We start from the raw sequence: 23,866 nt of genomic DNA on the forward strand, positions 1-23,866 counted from the left end.
GAGAAGGAAGGGCCACTTGCGAAAGATTGCTCGAGAAGCTAAACCGTCTTTGAGAGAACAAACGAAAACGTGAAGTTTCTAATAAGCCTGCGGAAGATAAATACGCGTTGCAAAAAGATCGGTCTTGCCGTCTCGGTTTATTCGACGATGACGATATTTACGTACGTTTCCTGTACATGGTACTGTATTTATTAATTTTTAGTCGTCGGCCGTAATTAACGAGAAAGTCATTCGCTTTTTGTCTGATATTTATGTTGGAGGAATAATTGGTAGCGAGGTTGAAGTATCGTGTTGACGAGATATATAGCTACGAGACCACCATCGTCGATTTAATAACGATTAATAACGATACAGCCATAAGAGAAAGAGAGCAGACAGGTGCAGTTTCGAGGGCGCCCTGCAAATATTTGCATAAATCGACAGGATGGAATTTCGATTACGGCACGGTTGTCGAGACAAGGTTTTTCTCTACGCGATCAGAATTCTCTGTATGTCTTTTTTTTTTCCATTCAGCCATCGAAGCATGTACGTCGCATAGATCGAAGCCAACTTACTCTTCCCATTCTTATTGTATTGCTGCATGTTGCTTCTGGTTTCTTTGACGCTCTCTCGAGTACCCAGAGACTGCCACTTGTGAACGCTGTGCGCCGACATCGACGGGTAGTCACTTTTCGATTGGTAGCCGTTGTACTGCGCCCCTGTCCCACCCTCGTACGTTCTCGGATCCCGGTAATCGTAATTCTGGGTAACCACAGACTTTGGTGTAGTGGTGGTGGTAGTCGTGGTGGTGGTGGTGGTGGTCGTCGTTGACGAGGTGGTCGTGGCCGGAGTTTCGTCTTCGTCCTCGTCCTCGGCGTAGTCCTGAACGAAGAAAGAAATCTTGATGAATTTTTAGCTGAAATATTCGGGATGAAATACTATCTAAGATTCGCTGGCGCGATAGCTCGTGCTAGCGGTGAAGAAATCCAAAAAAATTAATCGCAGTTTCGTGATCGTTTTCCGAATCGTGGGTGGGCCAACACTCCCCTGCAGCTGGTCCGCGAGATTTTTGCCCGGCGATAAGGTTAATAAGCGAATTTGCATCTCATCGCGACGCGCCATTCGCTGCGCGAACGAAAACTGTCCGGAAGGAGAACAGAGGTCTACTTAATCGCAGTTTGCAACATCTGGATGCTTTGATCTCGAGCCGCTTAATAGAAACAATCCCTGCGATCGCGCGCGTGTGCACGTACAATCCGGGCAGAATTTCTCCGTGGATACTTGGTTTACCGTCGACACTTCGCGTGGCTGCCAGCTGCGAGCTGCGAGCCTCTCGTCGATGAACACTCGAAACTCGTGGTAGTCTGCCGTTTCTTTTTCGCGTGCCTTTCGTTTTATGCCACACTCGAGATCCCATTCAAACGCGCTTTTTTAGGGCCGTGCCGCCAGCTCCGGCACCGATTACGCTGCAACAAAAACATGCATCCCGTCGATATACCAGATCTTCGCGAGACTTTTTTCCACGATTAAACCCGAGTTACGCGAAATTTCACGCCCGAATCTCGAACGCGTCCTACGTTGTTATCCTATTATCGTTTCTACCGTATCGGACATTGTCCTTTAAATCTCTACTACGCATAGAAGGTAACGGGTAATTGAATAGAAACGGTCCCGAGGCAAAGAAACGACCGTCTGTTTTCACTTATCCGTTGGCGAGCGGGTTCGATCTGATAACGGTGGCCGGAGGTCGCGGGACTAAAAATCGAAATAATTTATCAGTAACCGGACAAAAGGCGGCTGGAATTAACTTGTCCGACACCCAACGTGCTCACAATGCGTCCAATTACTCGAAAACCGATGTATCGTTCGTTATGCAACAACGGTTATCGTCGCGTTTCTTTGGTCGTGTGTGTCTGCTAGTAGTGCGGATACACGCGTAACTCACTTTAAAGAATGTTTTACGAACGATGAGAAAAGATTGATTTCCTCGTGCAGCTCGTTTCGAAAGGTCGGTGAATAATGACGTTGTTATCGCAATTACAAACGCGACTCCTGTCTGTTCGCGTCGCGACATTTATTCGCGCACGACCTCTCGTGGTTGTACGTTTCTCATCGTCGAACGTTACTTTATGAAAGAAATCCATTTACGTTGGGAAAAAACCTTGGCCGCTTCGATCGGTATAACGATATTTTGTTCGCAGGCATCTCAAAGCTGCCTTGCCGTACGAACAAGATTAAATATACGAGTCTTCCCTTCTCTTTGATCTCGTATCGCAAGAAGCGGATTAGGTCGCTAATAAATTCGGTCTATACGCGTTGCACTATCGTTAGCGATTTCAAAGGATTCAGGGTCGAGAAGAGGTCGACTTTGGGCCAAATTTAAAGTCCGTCGACATCGCGCTTTCTGAATTTCGTTTTTATATCTCTCGCTCACCGGTTCCCGCGAAACCTTTCAAGATCTATAAATCGAAAAGTTTTTCATGTTCGACGGTGTCCGCGGTTTTCTCTGCTCATCGAACTTTGTTATGTACACAGATGAGTAAATGCGAGTACTATCGTGTGCGGCCGCGATTAGATATCAGTTGGTGTCGGAGAATAATAATTAAATTCAATGGTGAGTGGTAGCGATAAACGACGGTAAAAAGGAGAATCAATTTCGGAGAATCGAACGTCCGTGTTTTACGATGGCGCGTCGTGGCGGAGTGTCAAGGGTCACCGAATGCGCAAGCGGTCCTGATGTTCGCGCGACCATCGTCGCGAGTCACAGATCGTGAAAATTCACGATAAAAATTCCGAGGTTGTCGACACGCTGTTTATTCCGTATTAACCGGTTAGCTGCGCTACAGGATTTTGCCACTCATCGTCGAAACAGTTGGCAACGCGTTGCCAACGCCGATAACACCGTCCCGTTTTGCCATTATAAACTAGACCATACGCGTTTTTCTTTCAAACGAATGCCATTTCTCAAGGGGCCCGCCGATGATTAATAGATTACGAGTTACGGAACCGACGATCTACGCGCGTATCGCGTGTACGTTTTCGACGATTTATCGTTAGTCGGCTTCTAAAATTCCGACGATTGATTTATGCGGCCGAACATCGCGATCGAAACGTTCACGACGGGCAAACGACCGATTTAATGGAAAATTCTTTCGGGTCGATGGAAACGGTGCAGAGATCACGAAGAGAGATCAAGTTGGTTTATATGCACGCCAGCTGGCTACAGGAACGAGCACAGTCGTTAAGTGCATTATCGTGCATTGTCTTCGCGCCGCTATAAAATATTAGTCGCGTGTATCCCTTATAAAAAGATCACGGTGTGTTGGCACGACTTTCAGAAAAACAGCGCAGACGATTACATCGCGCGAGTACAAGATTCGATCTCCGGCGTCCACGAGAGCTGTTCGATTTGTTCGCGTTTCATGGGTGAAGCGGAGGGCACGTAAAACGAATTGACCGGTGTCGTATGGTTATTAGTATCGGCGCTACCCGTTACTTATTCGAAAGAGAGTTGTGCAACGGTCACCGGAAACACGCGTAAGTGTCTAGTGAAAAATTTACAATGCCATAGAGCGTATTTATCCTGCGAAGATCGCACAACCGACTATGTTGGCAGTAAAGAGCCCGGTTTCGAACAACGGAACAACGCAATTTGTATTGCTTGCCGAACAGTAAATGCGGTTACAAATTGGTTCGGAGCAAAAGGTCTTCGAGGTGTAAACGAGAGAGAAAAGAAATATTTTAAACGCCCTTAAACGTAGCTTGCGCGGCACGGCAAACGTTAAAAACCATTGCTGCGGTACGGCTGCACCTCCTGTTATTAAATATCGGGCCCAGGCATCGTACCACCGCTGGACCACCCAATAATCCTAGTCTGGTGGGTCCGCTTAGAGCTGCCGTAATTAATGGAAGAAGCCAGTCATTTACATTATGGAAATCTCTGTTACATATTTTTGCGTTAAGAGCGTCGTTCACGAGGGCCGGTGTTCTTGCAAAAACGAATAGGAAGTCTGCCTTTATCCATCAGCGGCCATTCTAATTTTGCTTGATGTTCGCTTTTGCCAAGATGTCGTCTTTTACCGACCATTTACGCTCGATATCGAATCACTCTTGGCAAAGATGTCTCGATTTATATCCGAGATTGACGTCAATGGTTAATCGAAATTGGAACCTGGGGCGAATCAAGGACGGCCAGCAGACCAGTCGTTAATAAAGTTTTTTAACGCATCCGCCACGCCGCGCCGGTGGAAATAATATTCGCAGATCGATTTTCGTAGTAACGAGCGTAAAGCCGAGCGAACCTTCCCGTCAGTCTTTCCGGCGGTATTTTTAACTACGAAGAGACCGATAGAGAGAAATGGAGAAAGAAAGAGAGAAAAATAGCAGGAAAAAAATGTAGAAAGGTACCAAAGCGGTGGATGCGAAGGCACGGACAACTCGGTGTGTGATCCTCATACAAATCGCAGGTTCATCGTTCCAAGAAAGGGATCGCCTGGCTGCCAGGCTGTCTGCCACCGCGAGTCGTTGGCATTGAACATGGGAGACCATAAACCGACTACGATCGTCATTGATAATGCGTTGCCGTAACTTCTAGGAATGGATTCGCGCCCATTGCAACTAATCGATATGAATGACAATCGCTCGAGACACCAATGGGCACCTTAATTGTCGGATGATACTTGCAGCCGTTGGATTCGTCCGTGCGAACGCGTTATCGAACCACCGAATGGGCGTAAACCGTCTATTGAACTAGAAAATCAATGTTTCACGAGCTTCTCAGTTTCCTCGCACGACGAAGCGTTCGCAATTATTTCCGAATATCTTACCAGATCTTATTAATCGTCGATATTATCGCTGCTTGTTAACGATAATCGATTTGTAATAGGCAACGAAAGATCAAACGACTGAATGTTCCTCATTCCGCGCGTCATATGTCTAATAGCCCGTCATAGTGGAATCATTAGTGGGACATTTTTGTCGGTGAGTCGACGAGCGTTGTTATCACGACTAGATCGGTATTCATCGCAGACTCTACAAGCTGTCTTATCGTATTCGGGACAAGTGATTTATCGATGTTCTGGGTATCCGTAACGAACGGTCGTTTCCATACCATTGAAATACTGTTTGATTGTGACGTGTTCTTTAACTGCTTCCAAATCCCCCGGTAAATATTTGGACGTTCTTTCTTGGTAATTTTATTTCGCGCGCATTAATTACGATAACAGCCGACAGATCGGAACGGAAACGTTCAACTGTCTTCGAAAACTTCTTGAATATTTTTACCGAGCGCGTCAACAAAAATCCGGGTTCTTACTAAAGCAAAATTTGGCTTGGTTCCAAACACGTGAAAGCGCTCGCGATGCCGCTGGTGGTCTTGCAAAAAGATGCGTCTTGAGATCAAACTTTGAACAGTCGTTTCTTCACGGTTTTACTTGGCAAAAGCGACCGGCGATATCTTCGACGATCGATCGACGGAAATACCACTCTTTTGGCACGAACAATTTTCGGCAGTGATCGTAGCACAAACATTTGGTTATGATTTAGTTGACAAGCGACGCACGTGCTCCAGAATGGGAAGATTATACGAACGACGTCTGGTTGCGTTCCAATTAGCACGGGGAGAAGATGGTCGCGCGTCAGCTTATCTCTCGATATTGAAGCATGACCCTGAAGATGAAAATTAGGCACGATCGACGACGAGGAAAAAAATTCATGACGTAACGCGGTGACTCGGCGCGTTACCGACAATTGCTCCACCATTTAGAATTTGATATTCAAATGGCGATATTCGAACGGAAACACGTTCCCCGAACGCAACCTTCTTGCCACGACCTATTTGAATATCTCCGTAAAAACATCTTCGAAGTCGATCGATTCCTCCGTTCGCTTCGGTTTGGGCGTCTCGATTCATTCGAGGGACGATCGACACGATTATGAAATTTATCAGGCACTGGCCTGGTGCGGCATTTTGCACAGCTGTCCGAGCGATGCGTTCCGCGCGACAACTGTGAAATTAGTAGGACGCGTCGAATGTATAATGGCGATGCATCGGTTTCGTCGCGTGAAACTCGATTCTTCGTGTACGTGCCTCTCGCCGGATGTGCTTGTCAAACGGCTTTTTTCCATCAACCGCTTCCTAGCAGCCAGGACATATTTTTTCTTTCATTCTGCGTGCCACGAGGCGACGGTACGCGGAATTTTAATTGCAAAAGATGAATCAGAAAGGATGGTTCGCAGCTCTCCACGGCAATCGGTCGATTCGAGCGTTAGTCACAGGCTCGCAAACGCGCGATTCATAGATAATTTATGATCGATGTCTACCCGTTTTCCATTTCTCTTTCTCTCTTCTTCGCCCTTTCTTCTCCTTTACGAGCGATTCGTGTGACCAACCCGCGAGCCAACTAACGAGTACACGTAACCGACCAACCCGAGCCACTTTCGATCATTCGTTCCGTGATCTTCGTCTTTCACGTTCGACTGTCTCCTGCAAATGTTTCCATCGATTAATCGTTGAAACGAGATTAGCATCGTACGTAATGTTCATCAATATCGCATGTAAACGTGGTATAAACGATCGTCACTGGCAGTTTAGTCGGCGATCTAGTTTCCAGGTCCGAATTCCAAGATAAACTCGATCCTTTGACTGGAAATGTTTTGCGTTATTAGGGAACTTGTTGCTCTTGGAAATATTTCGAGAGACCTTTCTTGACAATGACGTATTCGGTGTACCACGAAGGGTTCGGTCAACGTCCCAGAGCTGACGAAATACGCTCATAGATCTCGGAGACGGAACCGGGATGCCGAATTCCACGGGGTCTCCGACCGCGGCTCTCGTTCGGTCTATCTCTTTCGCGCTTCTGCGATCGCTCTCGCGATTAACGCGGATAATAGGAGCAATGAAAATGGAAAACCGCCGAGGCTGAAAGTTCAAGCATCCTCGGCGGGGAACAGATCGAACGAATGAATCAAGTAGCGTGCCCTTTGACATCGTTCATTTGCGCTAACCAATGAGATCATCTGGAAGTTCTCCGACGCACAGTTGCTGACCGTTAATAGGCAGAAGGTGCAACGCCTGTATGACATCATCTCGTATTCACGCCTTACAGAACGCGGTATCCAAGCCGTCGACACTCCTTAGAAAGTCTTCGAGATAAATAAATGCCTGGAAATTTATTTTTCCGTGCTCCTCTGACAGCCATTACGATAAATCTATCGCAGGACCGTCATGCGTATCGGGGAATAGATCTCTTCAAAGGACAATGGTCGTGTCGGACGCTGCAAATTACCAGATCGAAGAACGCCACGCGATTGCTTTCGTGTCTGCGATCATCCATAAGTATTTGCATATCAATGATAATCGTTTCGAAAATCCGATCCTTAGATAGAAACGACGTGACGGGTCGAACAGATCTAACGATCTAAGCCATAACTAAACGATCGAGCCGTGAGCTGATCCAGCTAATCTAGATCGCCATCGTGCCAATGGCGGCTACTGAACCGTGCAGTATTTCAATGACGCGTCAACATACGCCACGTAACGCACGGGTGCAAGTGGCGATACCGAGGACCATCGACAATTCGCCTTGTCCATGTTTAATTAACTGAACGCGTTCGCATTCCGGGGCGTGGAGCTCCGAGCCATTTTGTCTCGCGCAAAGCTTTATTCAGCCAGGAAGCATTTTGTCTTTCACGTTCGTTCGAAACGGTTACAACTTCGCGCCTTGATCTTTTCAAAATGGTTTGCTAAACTATGCTCTTAGCAGCCAATGCGGCTTGCATAATATCGATACGAGGAACTAAAGGAACGTCATCGCTCGTGAGAAACATGTTTTTGCCAAGTTCGAGGGCGTAGCCGAGAGGATTTTGTCCCTGCTGTCTCTGTTGCTTCTTGCGAGGTTGAATATTATTAAATCTTCTGAATTGCTTGAAAGGATCGTTTGCTACTGAACAGCACGATGTATTACCGAGGTAACGAAGAAAAAACGTATCCCGATATACAGGTACGAGAGAGCTGAATGAACGCCAGGGAATAGCGTAGTATTTTTGTTGCTGGCTCGCATTGAGTTTCTCGTACCGGACGAAGAGACAAGTCGCGAGAGACGAGGGTCAGAGGAGAGGTGGATCCGTTCATACAAGGTGGTTTTCATTGAAAGAACTCGTTCCTCGGGCCAAATAGGGTCAGTCCATTCATCCTGTCGCGGAACGATCGGACGCGGAATACCTATTAGCGGTAACGGGAAATCATCGCGGTAAAATTCACGTTAATAACGAGACTAGAGAAGAGTCTGTGACTGCGATTTCTAACGAGTCGCGAGTTTACGATTTCATTAGTGCGCTGTAAAAATCGACACGCGCTCGATCGTCTTAACGAACGGACCAGCGATCAGAGCGTATTGGTCGGACACAGAAGACATTAGGAAAGAAAGTCAGAACAAAAATAAGTCTCGCGTAATCTCGTTTGCCACTTCGCATCGCTTTGGCACTCTAAGGATCATTTCGTTAAAGCGAATACACTCGTGATCTTGATCGCGATAAATTACGATTTGTTCCGCAATTGTATTTTAAGTGATGACGATCGAGCGCGTCGATGCAACTTGCCATAATAAGTCTCACGCGTACAAAACAAACTTCCAATTTCGAGAAAACGTAATTGCAATATGTAAGAGAAGTCGATGATAATATCGTCGGTACTGTTTCTGATTAACAATGTATCGTATAAGCAAAGAGAGCCGGTGCGTTTTGAACGCTCCGCGTCTCCCGATTAATATTCATTTCGAGTTGACGTGGCTCACGCTCGACACAGATGCAACGTGTAGGCTGCGTTCCGAGACTGCTTCGACGAATTCGACGATCGCGAGGAGGACGCATAGCTAATCGTTCGATGAGCGCGCGCTTTCGAGTCGATAGCGTGCATTTTCAAGCGGGTCAACTATTTTTATCCCACTGCTCCACGACATCATCTCTCGGCCGTTATCCATTGCACGCAGGCCAGTGCGATTCACAACAGATATTCGCCGCCTTCCCTCGCGTAATTTCGCGTATAAACCACGGGACGCGGGACGCGCGAGCGGAGACGGGTGCAGCCGCGACGATGCGCCATGAGCGTCGTTAATGCATTCGAAAAATTTCCATCGTTGATCTCGATCAGTGGTGTAAATTATTCATCGATCGTGTAACGGGAAGAAACTCGCACGGCCGTAGTGTCCTTTTCTTCAAGGTGGTGCAGCCGTGTCCGTCAGAAAACCGGGCGAACTCGCGCGGTGCACGCGCCGCGCGTATGATTTATCGAGCGAGAATCGTTACGCCGTTTCCTCCTTCGCGGCCACATTGTCTCGGAACAATTGACGAAGGAAGCAATACGACGCGCCTTAAATCAGCCGAGTCGTTAATCCTAATCGTCAGCTCGAGCACGACCACTTAGAGAAACTGTCGCGATTAGTAGCACGATCGGGTCTTTATCGAATGCTTCGCGGTTATCTATCGATTCCGCCGGGAATTAGAGTTGCCTGGCTAGCAATTTACCGCGCCCCTCGCGCCGCCGAAACGAGCAATTAGCCAGATGTAATCGCGATCTGTTCCATCGATGCCACGCTTGTATTCGATCGTGCAAGACGCTAAAGCTCCGACTCGGTCCGTGATTCCTCTTCCTTTTCGAGAATTTTTATCGGCTACCTTGTACTTGTGCCGATTAATAGAGCCGACGATGTTCGATAAGAAAATAAGGTCGAGACGCGACCGCCGAGTGGCGTGTATCATGTGAGACTTTCGTTCCTCTGATCAGCAACGATCTCATTGCCGTGGTGTGCCATTGTTCGGGAAAAAAGGTACAAAGTCTCCCCTAGACGCGTGCAATTGTAAAACAATGCCGCGCGATGCATAACTAATACGGAGGACCCGTTATTCGCGTGAACTTCTGCTGGATTCCCCGCGGAGAAACTCGCGCTTGGTAGACCAGTTTAGAGCGGTCGCATCGGTGCGTGTACTCGGTATCTCTGGTAGACGCGCGGACAACGCGGGAACGCATTAAACAGCGGAACACGTTTGCTCCGACATGATCTCGAACGATGTTAACGTGGCAGCACGTGTGCCGGCAGCGGTACGCGGATATAGCTGCACGCACTACGATGCGAGTGATCTATCGAAATTTAATGGATCGGGCGATAGTTCGTTCTTGTTTAACCGAAACAATGCAACGATGACGTTTGTCGATCGATAGGAATGTCGATCAAACGATCCAATTGACCGGTCATACGAACGTAATTTATACGATGGCTATGAGATAAATATCGACAGACAGTGGTATAATAACACTGGCTGCCTCTCGATCTTTATCTATGACGGTAAACGCAAAATCGATGATCCACGCACTGGCTGGACGTATTGTCGCAACACGGGTGTATCAGCGAGCAGGTGTCCAACTGCACAATTTATACCGCAGGGGCGTGAGAAGATAATTAAGATAATCGAAGCCGAAGGCGCATTGTTCCGCGATCCCGGCTCTTCGAAGCTGAGTTACACGCTGCGTTTCGTTCCACGCACCTTTCCCCACGCGTATTTTATGGCGGCCGTAATTGCCGGTTTCTTCTCGATCTCCTGACGACACTTACGTGGCTATGGGCGACGATTAACGTCGTCGGACCTTCTCGACCTCTCCTCCAAATGTCACTGGCATCGGGTTGCGTCTAATTACGCACAAAGATCGCTTTGTCCCTTCGAATCGGCTCTTGCTTCCCAATGAATCGTTCCGTGTGTCTTTGAAAGTCGAAAAAACTTTCTTTACGACCCAACGGGCCATCGTTCGATTTGGCAAAGTCTTCGACTTTCGACGACTCGTTTTCTCCGCATTTCTTTCGTCGATTACGAAAGAACTTGCAATTAGCGATTGATCGTGCTAGAACTGAGTCGAACTGCGTGCATTATCGCATTCGAATTTTATCGGTTTTCTCGTCAAATCGTTCGGTCACCGTCTATTTATAGATAGGTCAACGGCGATTTTAATCGAAGTCTGAATACAACCAGCGATCCTTCCAGTCTAACAACTCAATGAATACCGGCCTAAACCCGATCCGGCGGATAAAAGCTGTTCCTTTTCAGCGGTTCGGAAATATCCCGTGACTAATCGCGCGCGCGCGGAGCCATGACGCAACAAAAGGTGGCTTCAGAGCGTAAGTAGACACGAAAAATTTCTGCCCGCCAAGAAGGCGCTTTTATCAAGGATTCGCTGCCGCGCGTACCAATTGGCTCGGGCGCGGGCTTTCAATGGCTCGGAACGTTCCTGCACGATGCAGCTTCGTAAAAGCAACTTCTACGAGTTTCAGTATCTTCGGAATACATTCACCGATGCGACGTGCATAAGTTATGCACTTGCCTCGATAAGAAGCGAGATTCTTCCTGGAGAACGCGATATACAGGACAAAATCGGAATACGAAGATGCGAAAGTGGAGAGCGGGGATTTCCTGTGGAAGAGTAGCGGAGAATAGCGCAGTCGCTCGTGATAGGGTGTGTATAGTCGCCGAAATAGCAACAGCGGCTGAAGATAGACGACTGTCGTGGTATCTAGTTGGCAAATGTTAGTAAACTGAGTTGGAGCCCGTGACACAGGAGGGTCGTTGCACTTCCCCAATGGTTTCAGCCCATTCGCAGCATATCGTTTCGCGTTCCGCTATGATAATCGTCGAAGCGGGAACACGGGATTATTCTCCGGTGCAATTATCGTCGTTGCGTGCACGATTATTGCACTGTGAAAGCAGAAACCTCTGACACTTTGCTGTATTTGTTTGTTTGCGAGACGCGCTTCGGAATAAAGAAGAAACGAGAGAAAGCATCCAGGTTTGCAGTACGTTCGAAGCGTATAGGGAAAAGAAGTTGTGCATTATCATGGTGCGAGCTACGAAGCGAATTCTCCGTTAATGCAGAGAAGAAAGGCCTAGGATAAGGACGAAGCTTAACCGCGTAATACAATGAAGCAATTAAGTTGGTCATCGGTGTTGGAACAGCGGTACGGGAACGAGGCTGTCAGCTTCTAAGGCTTCCAAGGCATGCAAATCGAGGCAAAACAACGTGACACGGCAACGCGCGGGACGTCGGATCGAATTAGAGAGTCTATGGGTGAAATTGATGAAACGCTCCGCCGTCCGTTTTTGCGACAAGCACCGCCGATGCGATATTTGCCTGACGTTTATTCTCGACGTATCTCGTGACGCATCGGAGAACGGCCAGACGTTTGCCGTCGCGTTACTGAAATTCCTCGTGCGTTCACCTCGCTTGTGAATCAGTCGGAACGATGACATCAATGGGAATCAACGAATTCGCGTCATTAATATTCGTGCGAGCATACGCGCTTCGAAGAAACGAGCGCGAAAGCGGTACGAAACTATTGCTTCGAGCGAATACCAACATTCAACGGCTGGAGGAGGGTTCACGCGGAAATGAATGTTGCATTATGTTCTCCGTTGTCGCTACATTCGCAATAAAATCATCGAAGAAACGTGTTCGAACATCCAGCTACCCGTATGCTCGCCCTAGCGCCTTCTCGAGAAACCTCGGGGATACTACACTGACGTAGGATCATAAAGGAACTAATTACCGCGCAAGAGACGCTGTCCCGGTATATCGGGCACTGTTTAAAAAGGAAGCTCGACGTCCCGCGTGAAAGAGACACGTGCAACGCGAGAGAAAGAACAAACGGAATGAAACGTTATTACCACGCCTGTATCGTGTCTCGCCACTTTGAGGTCGACGCATAATAACGAACCGACGCGTCGCAGTTGCCATAATAATTCTCACAAACACTTCACGCAGGTTATAAATTGGACTGTGTCGTTTCCGCCTTAACGCGGACGTGACTAAATCGCCGAATATACAAGAAAGTTAGTTTTGTGGCGAAAAACTGTCCATTGCATCGAACGTTCGCGTCGATAATAATAGAGTGAAAACCTCGTTCCCAGAAGTACGTGACGTTGGAGGGAGATCGTGAGGGCATTAACAAGCGCGAATGCACGCGCGTGCGATAAATTCGACCGCGATCAGCATCCGCGGAACAAACATTCGCTAGGGATAAAGTTCGTTGACTTTTCCGGTGAAAATCTCGCCGTGCCGACCAGCCATCCACTTCCTGCCAACATCGCTAGGAAGCGGCTGCATTATTTGAAACTCGCCGTTTCCTTCGCCGAGTGAAAATAAACCGGATTCCATCGGAAATCACGCAAAGACCCGATGCCGACTGATTGCGACAGGAACGCGACAGGACCGCGATAGAGAATTGTCTATTCAAGGATCGTTATTAGCATAACTGTTAATTTGTTATGATGTTGCCGCGTTACGCAACATCGTTTCTCAGATCGTTTCTCTGGCGTCGAATAGTCGATCAACGTTTATTTGTCCTCGATTCTCTTCTTTTCGATCGTACGGCTTGCCACGCGTCCGCCAAACATCGAAGATGGCTCGCAATTAACGCAGCCGGTGCGTGTCGAATGGACAAAAGGATGCACGATTGGTAATCGCATAATTTAATCATCGATCGTCACGTGCTTTCTCTCGAATTCGATGTTAATTAACTCGTTAATTAGTCTTCGCATACATACAAATTGCGCACGCTGATTCGGTCGCGATATCCAATTAGCCACGTGCCTCGGTCTCCGACGGAGTTCGCTAGACGACTATTTATAATTGCAAACGTCCCTTAGGACACGTGAGAGTGAAATTACCGCGACAATTCGTATTCCCATAAATTACCAAAAAAGGATTGAGAGACAACACGACACGTGTATCGTATTTTCCTAATATACATCTTGCCGTTTTCCTTGTACAATCGATCGTTTCTGATCGAATGTTTCGAGACGAGAACCACGTTTCTTTATGGCTAATTTTCGCGCGTCGATTTCGTCGAGTTGTTAGTCAATCGTACGATATTCTTATTTCTCCAAACGGTTAATCGATGCGATCGCCTGTGTATAGAACGTAATTTGTAATGGGAACGCGAAGATGGAACTGTCTAGGTGGTTCCATGTCAAATGTCAAAGGTAAAATTCCATCGACCGACTCGGACTGCCAGTCTAACGAACACCACGCACGACCGAGTATTAATTTTAGCGCGGCGCTCGCACATTGACTATTCGCGAGTCTCTCGGTTGCATATTTATGGAGGCTAGAGGCGCGTAGGAAGAACGAGATATTCGCGAGAATGGAGCACGGCTGATTGTCGCGTAACGAGCGAATTTAAATCTTTCGGGGTGCGAGGTGTATCGGGTTTCATACGCTATTCTGTAGTTGCATTTAATTGAGTGTAATAATGCTCGGAGACGGTGCGATTGTCGTCGCTCGCATGTAGTTCCGGCTAATTTATTCGTGCGAATGATTCATCGAGTCGCCGCTTACCTTTCGATCACCGCTTTGCGATTACAAAAAGGTACGCTTATTAAAATTTCCTTTGATTCGCCAAAGAACTTTCTTCTTTCGTTTATTTCTGTCACAAGTTTCAGGTGTCGTTATTCGTGACCAAGGTAAAATTAGCTGGCGAAACGACCCGTTGATTTATGGACCGAAGTTGTGAACGTTTACGATCCCCTTAGCGAATTAACGCGAATGGTTCGGACTTCAGTAGAGGTACACATGGATGCTGTGACAGATCTCGATCGGGGATTTCTTTTCGATCCAAAACTTTTACGGATGATTCAAGTAACCAATGGTAGACGTACCGGCTACGATCACCTCGATTAACATTAGTTTTGCAACGTTTACCGTTAGCTAATAGCCCTGACGCTTGTATTTTTTCTTTCCGGCGACTTCAGACGTTTCTGCCGCTACGCGAGAAGTCAATCTTTCGTTACGAAACTGTTTTATTACCCGCGTTTGTGCTCGCACGGGATAGTCACCGATGAATGATGCATCGGTAGGTTTTTCACGGATACCAGAATCATTAAATCTCTGAGAAGCGACTGAATTGTCGATTGCGATTTGTGTCACGGGACGCGCAACTAATTAGGCACTTTGACTGTCGACTATGCAATTAAATAAGCCATTACATCAACGATAGATACGCGATAACTCGTCGCTGTTCAACTGGCGCTTGTATATGAAATATAAATGAATTATTATGAATTATTCATGAGATAGGCATCGTATTTGCGACTTTTAATTGTAATCGATACGCGATCGAAGAAAAAAACGGCAATTAGCTGCCTGTCGCTAATAGATAAAATCGAGTTAGTCGCGATGCAGAACGATCACGATTGAGGATCGAGTCGGCGGTGTTTCATTAGTCGCGACGAATGATTATCTCGAACGATCGTATAACAGACGAGTAGAAAAAATGGAGACAATCACGAGTGAAGCAGCCTTCTCCAAGCGCAATCGCATTTGTGCCCATTGACGCAAAGCTCCTCTTGAAATTATCGGATCATGCGTAGCGGCGCGAGATAAAGCCGCGTCTTAAGCTTAAGTCATCGAGCCGTTGCATAAATATTGGGCGTGCGTGCCAACACATAAGTACAAGTATCGTAAAGTAGCGTCAAGGTATACGATGAGCAAACAGACGGCAGAACATCTATGTAAACATGTCGGGCCACTGGGTAAAAGAAGCACGTGTTTTCTGGAAGCCGCATTCTGGCGTACTCGGTCGCCCCGCTGGCTCTCGAACGCTCGCCGAGAAAACATAGAAAGGGTAAACTTTATGCTCTTGGCGCGAGTTAACATCGGCACGTCATTGCGTCATCAATTGCACCACGATGACACGCCTGGTGATTACCCAAATAACTCGTTCGACTTTGTACTTTGAGCCTCGGCTTTCGGTGCTTGTCGCTTCTCCACCGATTTTCTCAAAACGAGACGAAGGGAATGGCTCACCATGACCAATCCTCGGACGTAAAATTCGGTCCGATATCAATGATCCTTGTAACAATTGATTAAAATAACAAACAACTCTTGAAGAAGTTAGTCGCGCACGATTTGTTTATCAGTGGGGACGCCAATGAGAAAATTCCATGGGAATCGATGCGTGCAGGCGCAACTATCGTTGTTTACGTGTATTTTAACCATTATGAAAATTGTTTTACCTCCGATTGCGATTACACGTGTATCGTTTAACGTCGTTTGCATAATTTTCCTTGATTAATACTTCGAGTATATGTTTCCATCGGTAACTACCTCGCATTTTCTAGCAGTACTTCCTTTTGCCGATGGCGCTGCGTCCGGTTCGTTTATGCAAATCCAGCGGTAACGTTTAATTATATCCTGCAAGCGGAAATCAAACGCGTCGGATTCTTACTTATCAAGCATAATTGGAGCGTTGAAATACTAATTCACGCTAACGCGTACCACTTATTACAATTGATTTTTTGTCAACCCATTTCACTGTTTTTATAAAGTCGACGTTCTTGTTCGCAACATTGTGCGTTCGACGACACGTCCGTTGCGTTCGCTCAAACGGTTATGTCTCGCCATTACAGAAAGGTCGCTATTGCTGCGATAATCTCGGCCGTGCAGGTTCCCCTTGCGACGTTACGCGATTTTCCGCGATATCTGTCTGCCGCCAATCGCTCGTAGGAACGTTCACCTATCGATGTCTGGCCGTTGTACGATATCATAATTATCGAATGTACGCATTTATATATCGTAATTAGCGACAGGCGCAGTTAATCAGGCCGCGCAAATTGCGCGAATTACATCGAGTCGCGACCACTTCACGAGTCTCGCGATATAAATTGGCTTATATATCGCGCTGTACAGGATAATTACCGCCGAGACGATCGGACAATCGAATAAATCACACTTACGTTGGCGGCAAAGCGGACCCGGTCTGTCTCGCTTTTCGCGTGCCCCAGATTCCTCGGTGCTATCGTAACTTCCTTCGAAAAGCTGGCCAATTTCTTAGATCATGCGTTACTTTCCTTTTGACTCGTTTACTTCCTGAACCGATGGTAATGCGTTAAAAGGGTAAAAAAACGCAGCCAATTAAGCGGACGCTATTAACGCTTGTTAAGCAGCGCTGACAATTTAGGAGCGCTAAATCTCACTGTCACTGTTCTTTGAATCGATGGCAACAGCGAAGCTATGCCGCGGTAACGAGGGCCAATGAAAATGGCCCTTCCGTCGTAAATTCGGAGAGCACCCACGTCGCGGTGTTAGAGCGGCCAACACGCCATGGTAAGTTGTCTCGGGAATGTCGCTTCATTAGAAAAATCGAAAAGTAAAATGTCTCTTTGAACGAGCGCGGTTGAATTCCACGCCGAATATCGCAAGTTACACAGTCTGCATAAGAATATCGATGTGACGTCGGTTGTCGAACGATGGGCGTAGGTAGCATCTCGAAGAATTTCGAACGGCAACCAGAACGAAACGGAGGAATGTGTGTACAGGCGAGCGAATTAGGAAGGCGAATCGAACGATTAATTTTACGGGAACAACCGAACCAGACGTTTCTCGCGGTTCTGCCTCGAGCATAAAGCTCCTTTATGGCAAACATACGAGGGGGGGCGACCACCCAAGATTATACGAGATCGTTCACGGCCAGAGAGTCAGCGCTCCGCACGCATCGCGACTTTCATTCTCCGAATTTCATGAATACACTACTGCGGCATGCAAGAGTTTTCTTGCGAGGATTAGATGAATCTAGAATACGATCGTGGAGAGATGTACGCGTTGCATAAATTATACGCACGTAATATACGCACCGAAAGTTTGTCACAGGTTCGTGGTTTAGCAACTGGACGGCATATTACGAATAGACCGCGCTTAGGCCGCCGTACTCTACGATCCTCGCGGGATTTCGGAGTATTGTCATTCCTCGGGTATTTTGTCTCGTAAACAGGCATTTTCAGAGTTAATTCTTCGACCGAAGAGCCGGTGGCTACTCCGGTGCTTCGTGAATGGAACGTGATCGCCATAGAAATTCCCGAACAGCGGAGAAACGAGCCGGTTTAAGGCTCGTTTAACGTTCTTCCTCGAAAAGATTCTTAATTCCAACGGATTCTCTTAATCCGTCTGGAGAATAGGACGTCACGTGAAATCGAGCGTCATAATCTGCCCCTTGACCGAAAAACGGCCGCATGTTTTTCACGAACCCTCGATTTTCTTGGAAGGACGCGGCTTTGCAAGATCGCTGCATGAGATCTGACGGAAAATTATGCTCGAACGATACCGAGAAAGTGCAGACTACGTGGCGCCCAAGCTGGTGCGTACGGGAACCTTAATGGTTCGGCGAGCGATGATAACAGCAACCCCATTAAGGTTCCGTTAAGGTAAACAAGCGTTCTTTCTTTCTTATAACCACTTTAGATGGCCGATCCGTGACTCGAGCTAGGGCTTTTTATAATGACTTCATCCCTGTATAGGCGGAAATCTCGAAGGTGGTAACGTATTATTTAACCGATCGTGTGTATCCTTTCGCGTGTATCTCGTGCCAAACGAAATTACTTCGAAGTTGTTTCCACTGGAGATTTAATGGAAATCTCTGACAAGCCGATCGCCTCCAGCCTTCGGAATGGATCGATAGTGTAAACAATATTAGCGTCCACGGATGGATCATCCTAATTACTATCGAGACCGGGGACTAGGAATATAAATTACAAGACAGCCAGTGAAATTGAATTTCTACGTAGCAAGAGATTGTTAACCGATTGCGTTTAGGCTGAGCCACCTGTACGCTCCTTTTTGTATAGAATTAGATTTAGGCGCAGATACTACGAGCTTGGCTCGCGAGGACAGCAGCGGCATATTCTTGGATTTTATCGGCGCATCAGCACTAGAATACGCGATGTTGGAAATACTCCAAGTGGACACGAGAATGACCTGAATTCGATAATAGTACTCGACAGCTGTATGACCCGGTCGTGGTTAATTTCAGATCGATGTTATCAGACCCCATGGAACCAACGACCGATTCATTGCGGAAGATGCGGTACACAATATCCACGACTAATAATGTGATTGAAATCCGTTTGACCTGGAACACTGCCCAATTCTTCGATGATACACTCGCGGTTTGACGCACCTTGAAATTTGAATACCGGCCGCTCGTCGCGTTTACCAAATGGCATATTAATTCTGGCGAATTAATCGAGCCCCTTGGTAGAATACTGATGCGTAAATTAGTTTTGCATGACAAAAGTAGCAGAGGGTTTAGTCACCTCGCATTGTATTACGAATGAGATGTTAAATAACTGGAGGCTTACGTGCACTGGATCTTGGAAACTATCCAATCCTCGATATACAAATCTTTACATATTCGGCGGTACATACAGCATCTGCTCTGAGACAATTCTCGTTGCAGACGAGCTTCCAGGAATCAATTAGCCTATGCATGTTCGAGTCGGTCGAGACGCTAGTATTCTGTAATTCAAACCGAACTTGCTGGCGAAATTCGTGAGTCACCGATTTAGCGAGGTCCGGCAGTTTCACGCAACACGCGAAACCCAGATTCCGCCATGTATTTATTTTCTGACACAGCGTCATTTGACGAGGCGATATAATTTGACAACCGCTGGAAGTTGACGTATCGCATCGTTTTTAATTCCACTCTCGTCAAAAACGACGATTGCTATTTGTCATATCTTCGTTTTTGAACGACGATTAAACAGATCGGTAATAAGATCGATGATATGAAAGATGCGATAAAATCGATCATTCTATAATAGGCTCTTTGGATTCCAACCTGATATCCGTCATTCGCTTTCACGTAGACGGGACTCGCGCTATCGTGCGCGATCGCGATCGATGCCATTCTGGCTGAAGAGTATTCCATAAAAAAGTTCCTCTGAAAGCGATCTCATCTTCTTCTGCTGAATCTTCATGGATTTCCACGTTAAGTTAAACTTAAATAATATTATTAAGGCTGACGGTGAGCCAGTGGAACCTTGAGAAACTCGTGTAAAGATTGGGCCGATCGAGGTTGGCCTACAATTCGTCGGAATTGAGCCCATTTTCGTTGATTCATTAAGTGGATGCATGCGGCTTCTTTCTGTGGTTAGGCAGCAGTATGAATCATCGTTCTTCTCAAGCAAGAATCACACTGCATCCTTCATGGCCAGTGAAATTACATAAATAGACTCATTACTAATGTTAATCTTTGCTGCGAAAAAATCAACTCTTTCTGTACTTCCTATGCTTTCAGCCGTAGTATTTTTTCTATTCTCTCGAGACAACTAATTTTACTCTTGTAGCAATCAATGTATACGTATATAGATTATAAGACTTTCAGCCCGTAGATATAAATATGATAATAATCGCCTGGCAGATTAATCATTCGCGAAATCGTCTTGTGCATCATCGACGTTTGTTACACTTTTTGACGCGTGGCCTCCCTTATCAGTCCGACTGACTGCGATGACTTCATTACCATTTAAAACTCACCCGAGATACATAGAGTGAGTGAGAGAGAGAGAGAGAGAGAGAGAGGCTAAATTGTTTCTTCAAGATCGAACAACGGAATCATTTGCGCGCCGCGTTCCGAGATATCGACGTCGTTTCTTTGCAGGGTCATTCCCTTTCCCGATCGACGAACACGGTTTACGGTTTACGAAGGGTTGTAACTTCGGATGGTGGAACTTTCTCCAGTAAGAATTTCGCGACAGTAAGCTACAAAATTTATGCACGGCCTAACGAGCTTCCGTGGTAACCCTTTACGGTCGACTTATGGGTGTTGCCTACCTGGTCAGGTGGCAAAGTCATTTCTTAATGCACCAGCATGAGGCTGCGTTTCGGCGAAGTGCCGAGGAATCTGTCTGCCAGCAAACAGCCAGCCAGCCAGCCAGCCAGTCATCTGCGGGCAGCGAAAGCGAGAGAAAAAAGAGTCGCTTTCTCAGAGTGCAATCTGCATTTTACGTAAACATCGTTTCTACGAAGTCTATCGGATGTTTACCGATACGCCGGTCATCACCAATTGTACCCTTTTCAGTTTCGCAAAAATCATGAACGACGCAACGCAAGTTACTCTCGTATCACAAATCGTACGATATATCGTATAATAAATCGCCTCCCATCGACACGCGGAATGCGTTTCTCGAAACTATGACAAGTGAAAACGAACTAACTAGGAAGCAAGCGAGCTAGATCGCCGTTTCTCGCTTTATCCGCTCTCGACACCTTCGCTCGTCCAACGTTACCAAGTTTAGCGTGTACGAGCAATCTCACGCGGGTGTTGGAGCATGTTTCTTCTAACCAGTTACCAACGACCTACGATTATCATAAAACTTTATGCACGACCATATAGCCCATAGAGAACGGTATAAATCGTCATAGAGACGATTGTTTATAGCAAGGATGTTACAATTGCCGTTAACCGTTCGAAAATTGCACAAATCAGCGTACTGTCGCGTAACGATGATTTCATTAGCCGAGGATATTTTCCTCGTCGAAAGGTATGGTCAAATGCCGACACGAGCATCGTGATCTGAAAATATAACAGCTAAGAAACTAACAGCTATGTATATTGAGAGTTGTGATTATAGAACCAAAGATTAATTCGTTATAGTCGCACGCTTGCTGATTCCTCGCGGTTTTCTTTGTTCGAGAATTGCCGTTCCTGAACTCGTTTATCCTTGACTCGTAACATAATAAAATTGCCCGCCATTTCACGTCATAGCGTTATAGTGAGAAACGCACGGAAAAGTTTCGATTTTTCGCACAGAGTCACGCTTATTCACGCTACGACTAATCGCTTATTCGTTCGGTTTATTTCGGTTACGGTGAACATTTCGCATCGTGCAATGGTCTCCCTTTAATAACGCACGATCGAAGGAGAGATTCGCGGCAGAGACCACGAGAAGTAAGTGCACGTAGAATTGCTCAATTACCCGACGCAGTAATTCCACTTCGACCAGCATGTAGAAGTAAATCGCCGATGGAACGTGGCGGGTTTACCTTTGTAAATTGGCACAAAAAGACCGAACCACGCGATCGCGGCGACAGCCGACTCGATTTCTTTTTCTCCTTCGTTTTCTTTACAGCGCAAGAGATCGACTACCGTAGAATTAAGGTGTTCTCCCGCGGTGAATCAGTGGTTCGACTCGAAGCATACTTTCGACCGGAGTCCTATTTTTTTTTTTTAAACGAATCCCTCTAATTGGAACTACCAACGGTCCTTCCAAATTCTTTCTCTCTTTCGCCTCTATCGTTATCTGTTTCACAGACATACCGACGAATTCACCTTCCTACACCGTCTTTTCGATGTTATCTGTCTGCTTCGTAGATACACGCTGTCACATTTTCATTAATCGCGCGCCTATTCGAACGAATTACAAGAGCAAACAAAAAAGCATTAACACGTGGCGATCTCGTATAGTCATAGTCGAGACTTCACGATGGATAACAGCTGTGTGTCTTCGATTAATGCATTTGGCGATCCCTGCAAAGATTTGGCCATCTAGATTCGCGGTTCCCGCGAACCAGACAGAGTAGCCTTTTTGTTCGAAGCTGGTAGCTGGTTGTTTTTCAGCTGACTGAGATTCTCACTGACTTCGCTCATCTCCAAAATTTACGCTCGTTAATCAACGCTCTGAACGGAATTTTAATCTTTCGCGCTCGTCCTCTTCGCGGAACTATTTTCGATCTATTTTCTCCTTGTACTCTCTCTGTATCTCGTACTGTAGCCAACGTGCTTTTATCCGACGCATAGACGATGTAACTTTCGTGAGACGTAAGGTTTTTTTTTATTCTTCGACGATTACTTGCGAAGGATGTTAAGGAAAAATGTTGTATTCAAGCGTTCGCAAACAGCTGACCCACTTCGCGTTAGCTAACCATGGAACTATCGCTCTCGTCAAGATAACCGTCTTCAAGGATCGCAGACTCAAGCAAAATTCATTGTTACATACGGATATTCTCATCAGCGTTTTGTGGTTTTCTAGAAAATCTCGAGCTGTGAAAGATACAGAAAAAAACGAGACGATTTATTAGTGTGTTTGACATATCCTTTTAGCGATTTTTTGTTAGAGCGATGCCGGTGAAAGAATCTTCTCCGCTGATTAACACCCTGCGCGTGGAGCAGGTCGGTGACTCAGGTTCGACAAAAAGGGAACTGCGGTATCGTTGACCGAACTCGCGGTATCGATTTCGCACAAGACTCCGGCAATAAAGAGTGGCGCCCAGCAGCCGTGGTATCTCCGAGGTCATACCTGCGGACGCCAGGTCGAGAATTTTGACGCGGATAAAAGTGGTTTGCGGTCGGTTGCCGCCCGTACTGCCAAGGTCGATCTAATCTTGGCTCCCATAGGTCAGAGGAACTGCATTTCATCTCGGCACGTCTCTTAATAACGAGTCAGCCGGCGAGGAAAGTGCAACGAATTCAAAATAGTTCTGGGAAGCGGACTGTATGTCGGAGAACTCGAACGAAAAGCACTCGAGCTCTCTGAGTAGTAAGGGTGGAAAGCGTCATCGATGAGAGGCCGAACCGAAATAGAGGTATCTGGCACCTATTCGAGCTGCCTCGTGAGCTTTATTGCCAAGGACGAGTCGCGAAAGGATATTTCAAGGCGAATCATCGTAATCTTCTGCGCCGATGCGCTTTGTGAAAGTCGATCGACGAGTCACTGGCGTGGAACGGAGACCGTTAAACGATCTGCCATGTTTCGGTGCCTAGAGGGGAAAAGAAGAGGACGCGCCTTCCACGTTGTCTGCTTTCCTCCTTCCTTTCGATTTTCGAGACGTTTGTAAAAGAAAATAAAACCGAGCGTGACGTTCACTGGAAGCCGGTGGCGCGAACAGAGGCTGCGATCCGAGAGGCAGAGCATCGATAAGGATTCTCTCGCGTGCAACGGTGAACGCGCGCGATCGTGCTCCGTAAAATCGAGCCACGATCTTAATCTTCGTCGACAAGGTCGATACCGAGGAACCCGAGGAGACTTTACGACTTCCAGTTCCGTCGGCATCGAAGGATCTTGCGAATTCGCTTCA

At 46.7% G+C, this 23,866-nt stretch overlaps 1 protein-coding gene across 1 annotated transcript in view; it reads right to left on the reverse strand.

Annotated features, from left to right (window-relative positions):
* LOC100642711 overlaps positions 1-23,866 on the reverse strand; it is a 59,755-nt gene that overhangs the window by 33,238 nt on the left and 2,651 nt on the right. The window contains exon 2 of the mRNA XM_003402374.4: positions 555-861. Within this exon, the coding sequence (XP_003402422.2) occupies positions 555-861 (307 nt within the window). The remainder of the gene's footprint in view (positions 1-554; positions 862-23,866) is intronic.

Source organism: Bombus terrestris, chromosome 4, assembly GCF_910591885.1.
Source record: "Bombus terrestris chromosome 4, iyBomTerr1.2, whole genome shotgun sequence".
NCBI classification, from domain to species: Eukaryota; Metazoa; Arthropoda; class Insecta; order Hymenoptera; family Apidae; genus Bombus; species Bombus terrestris.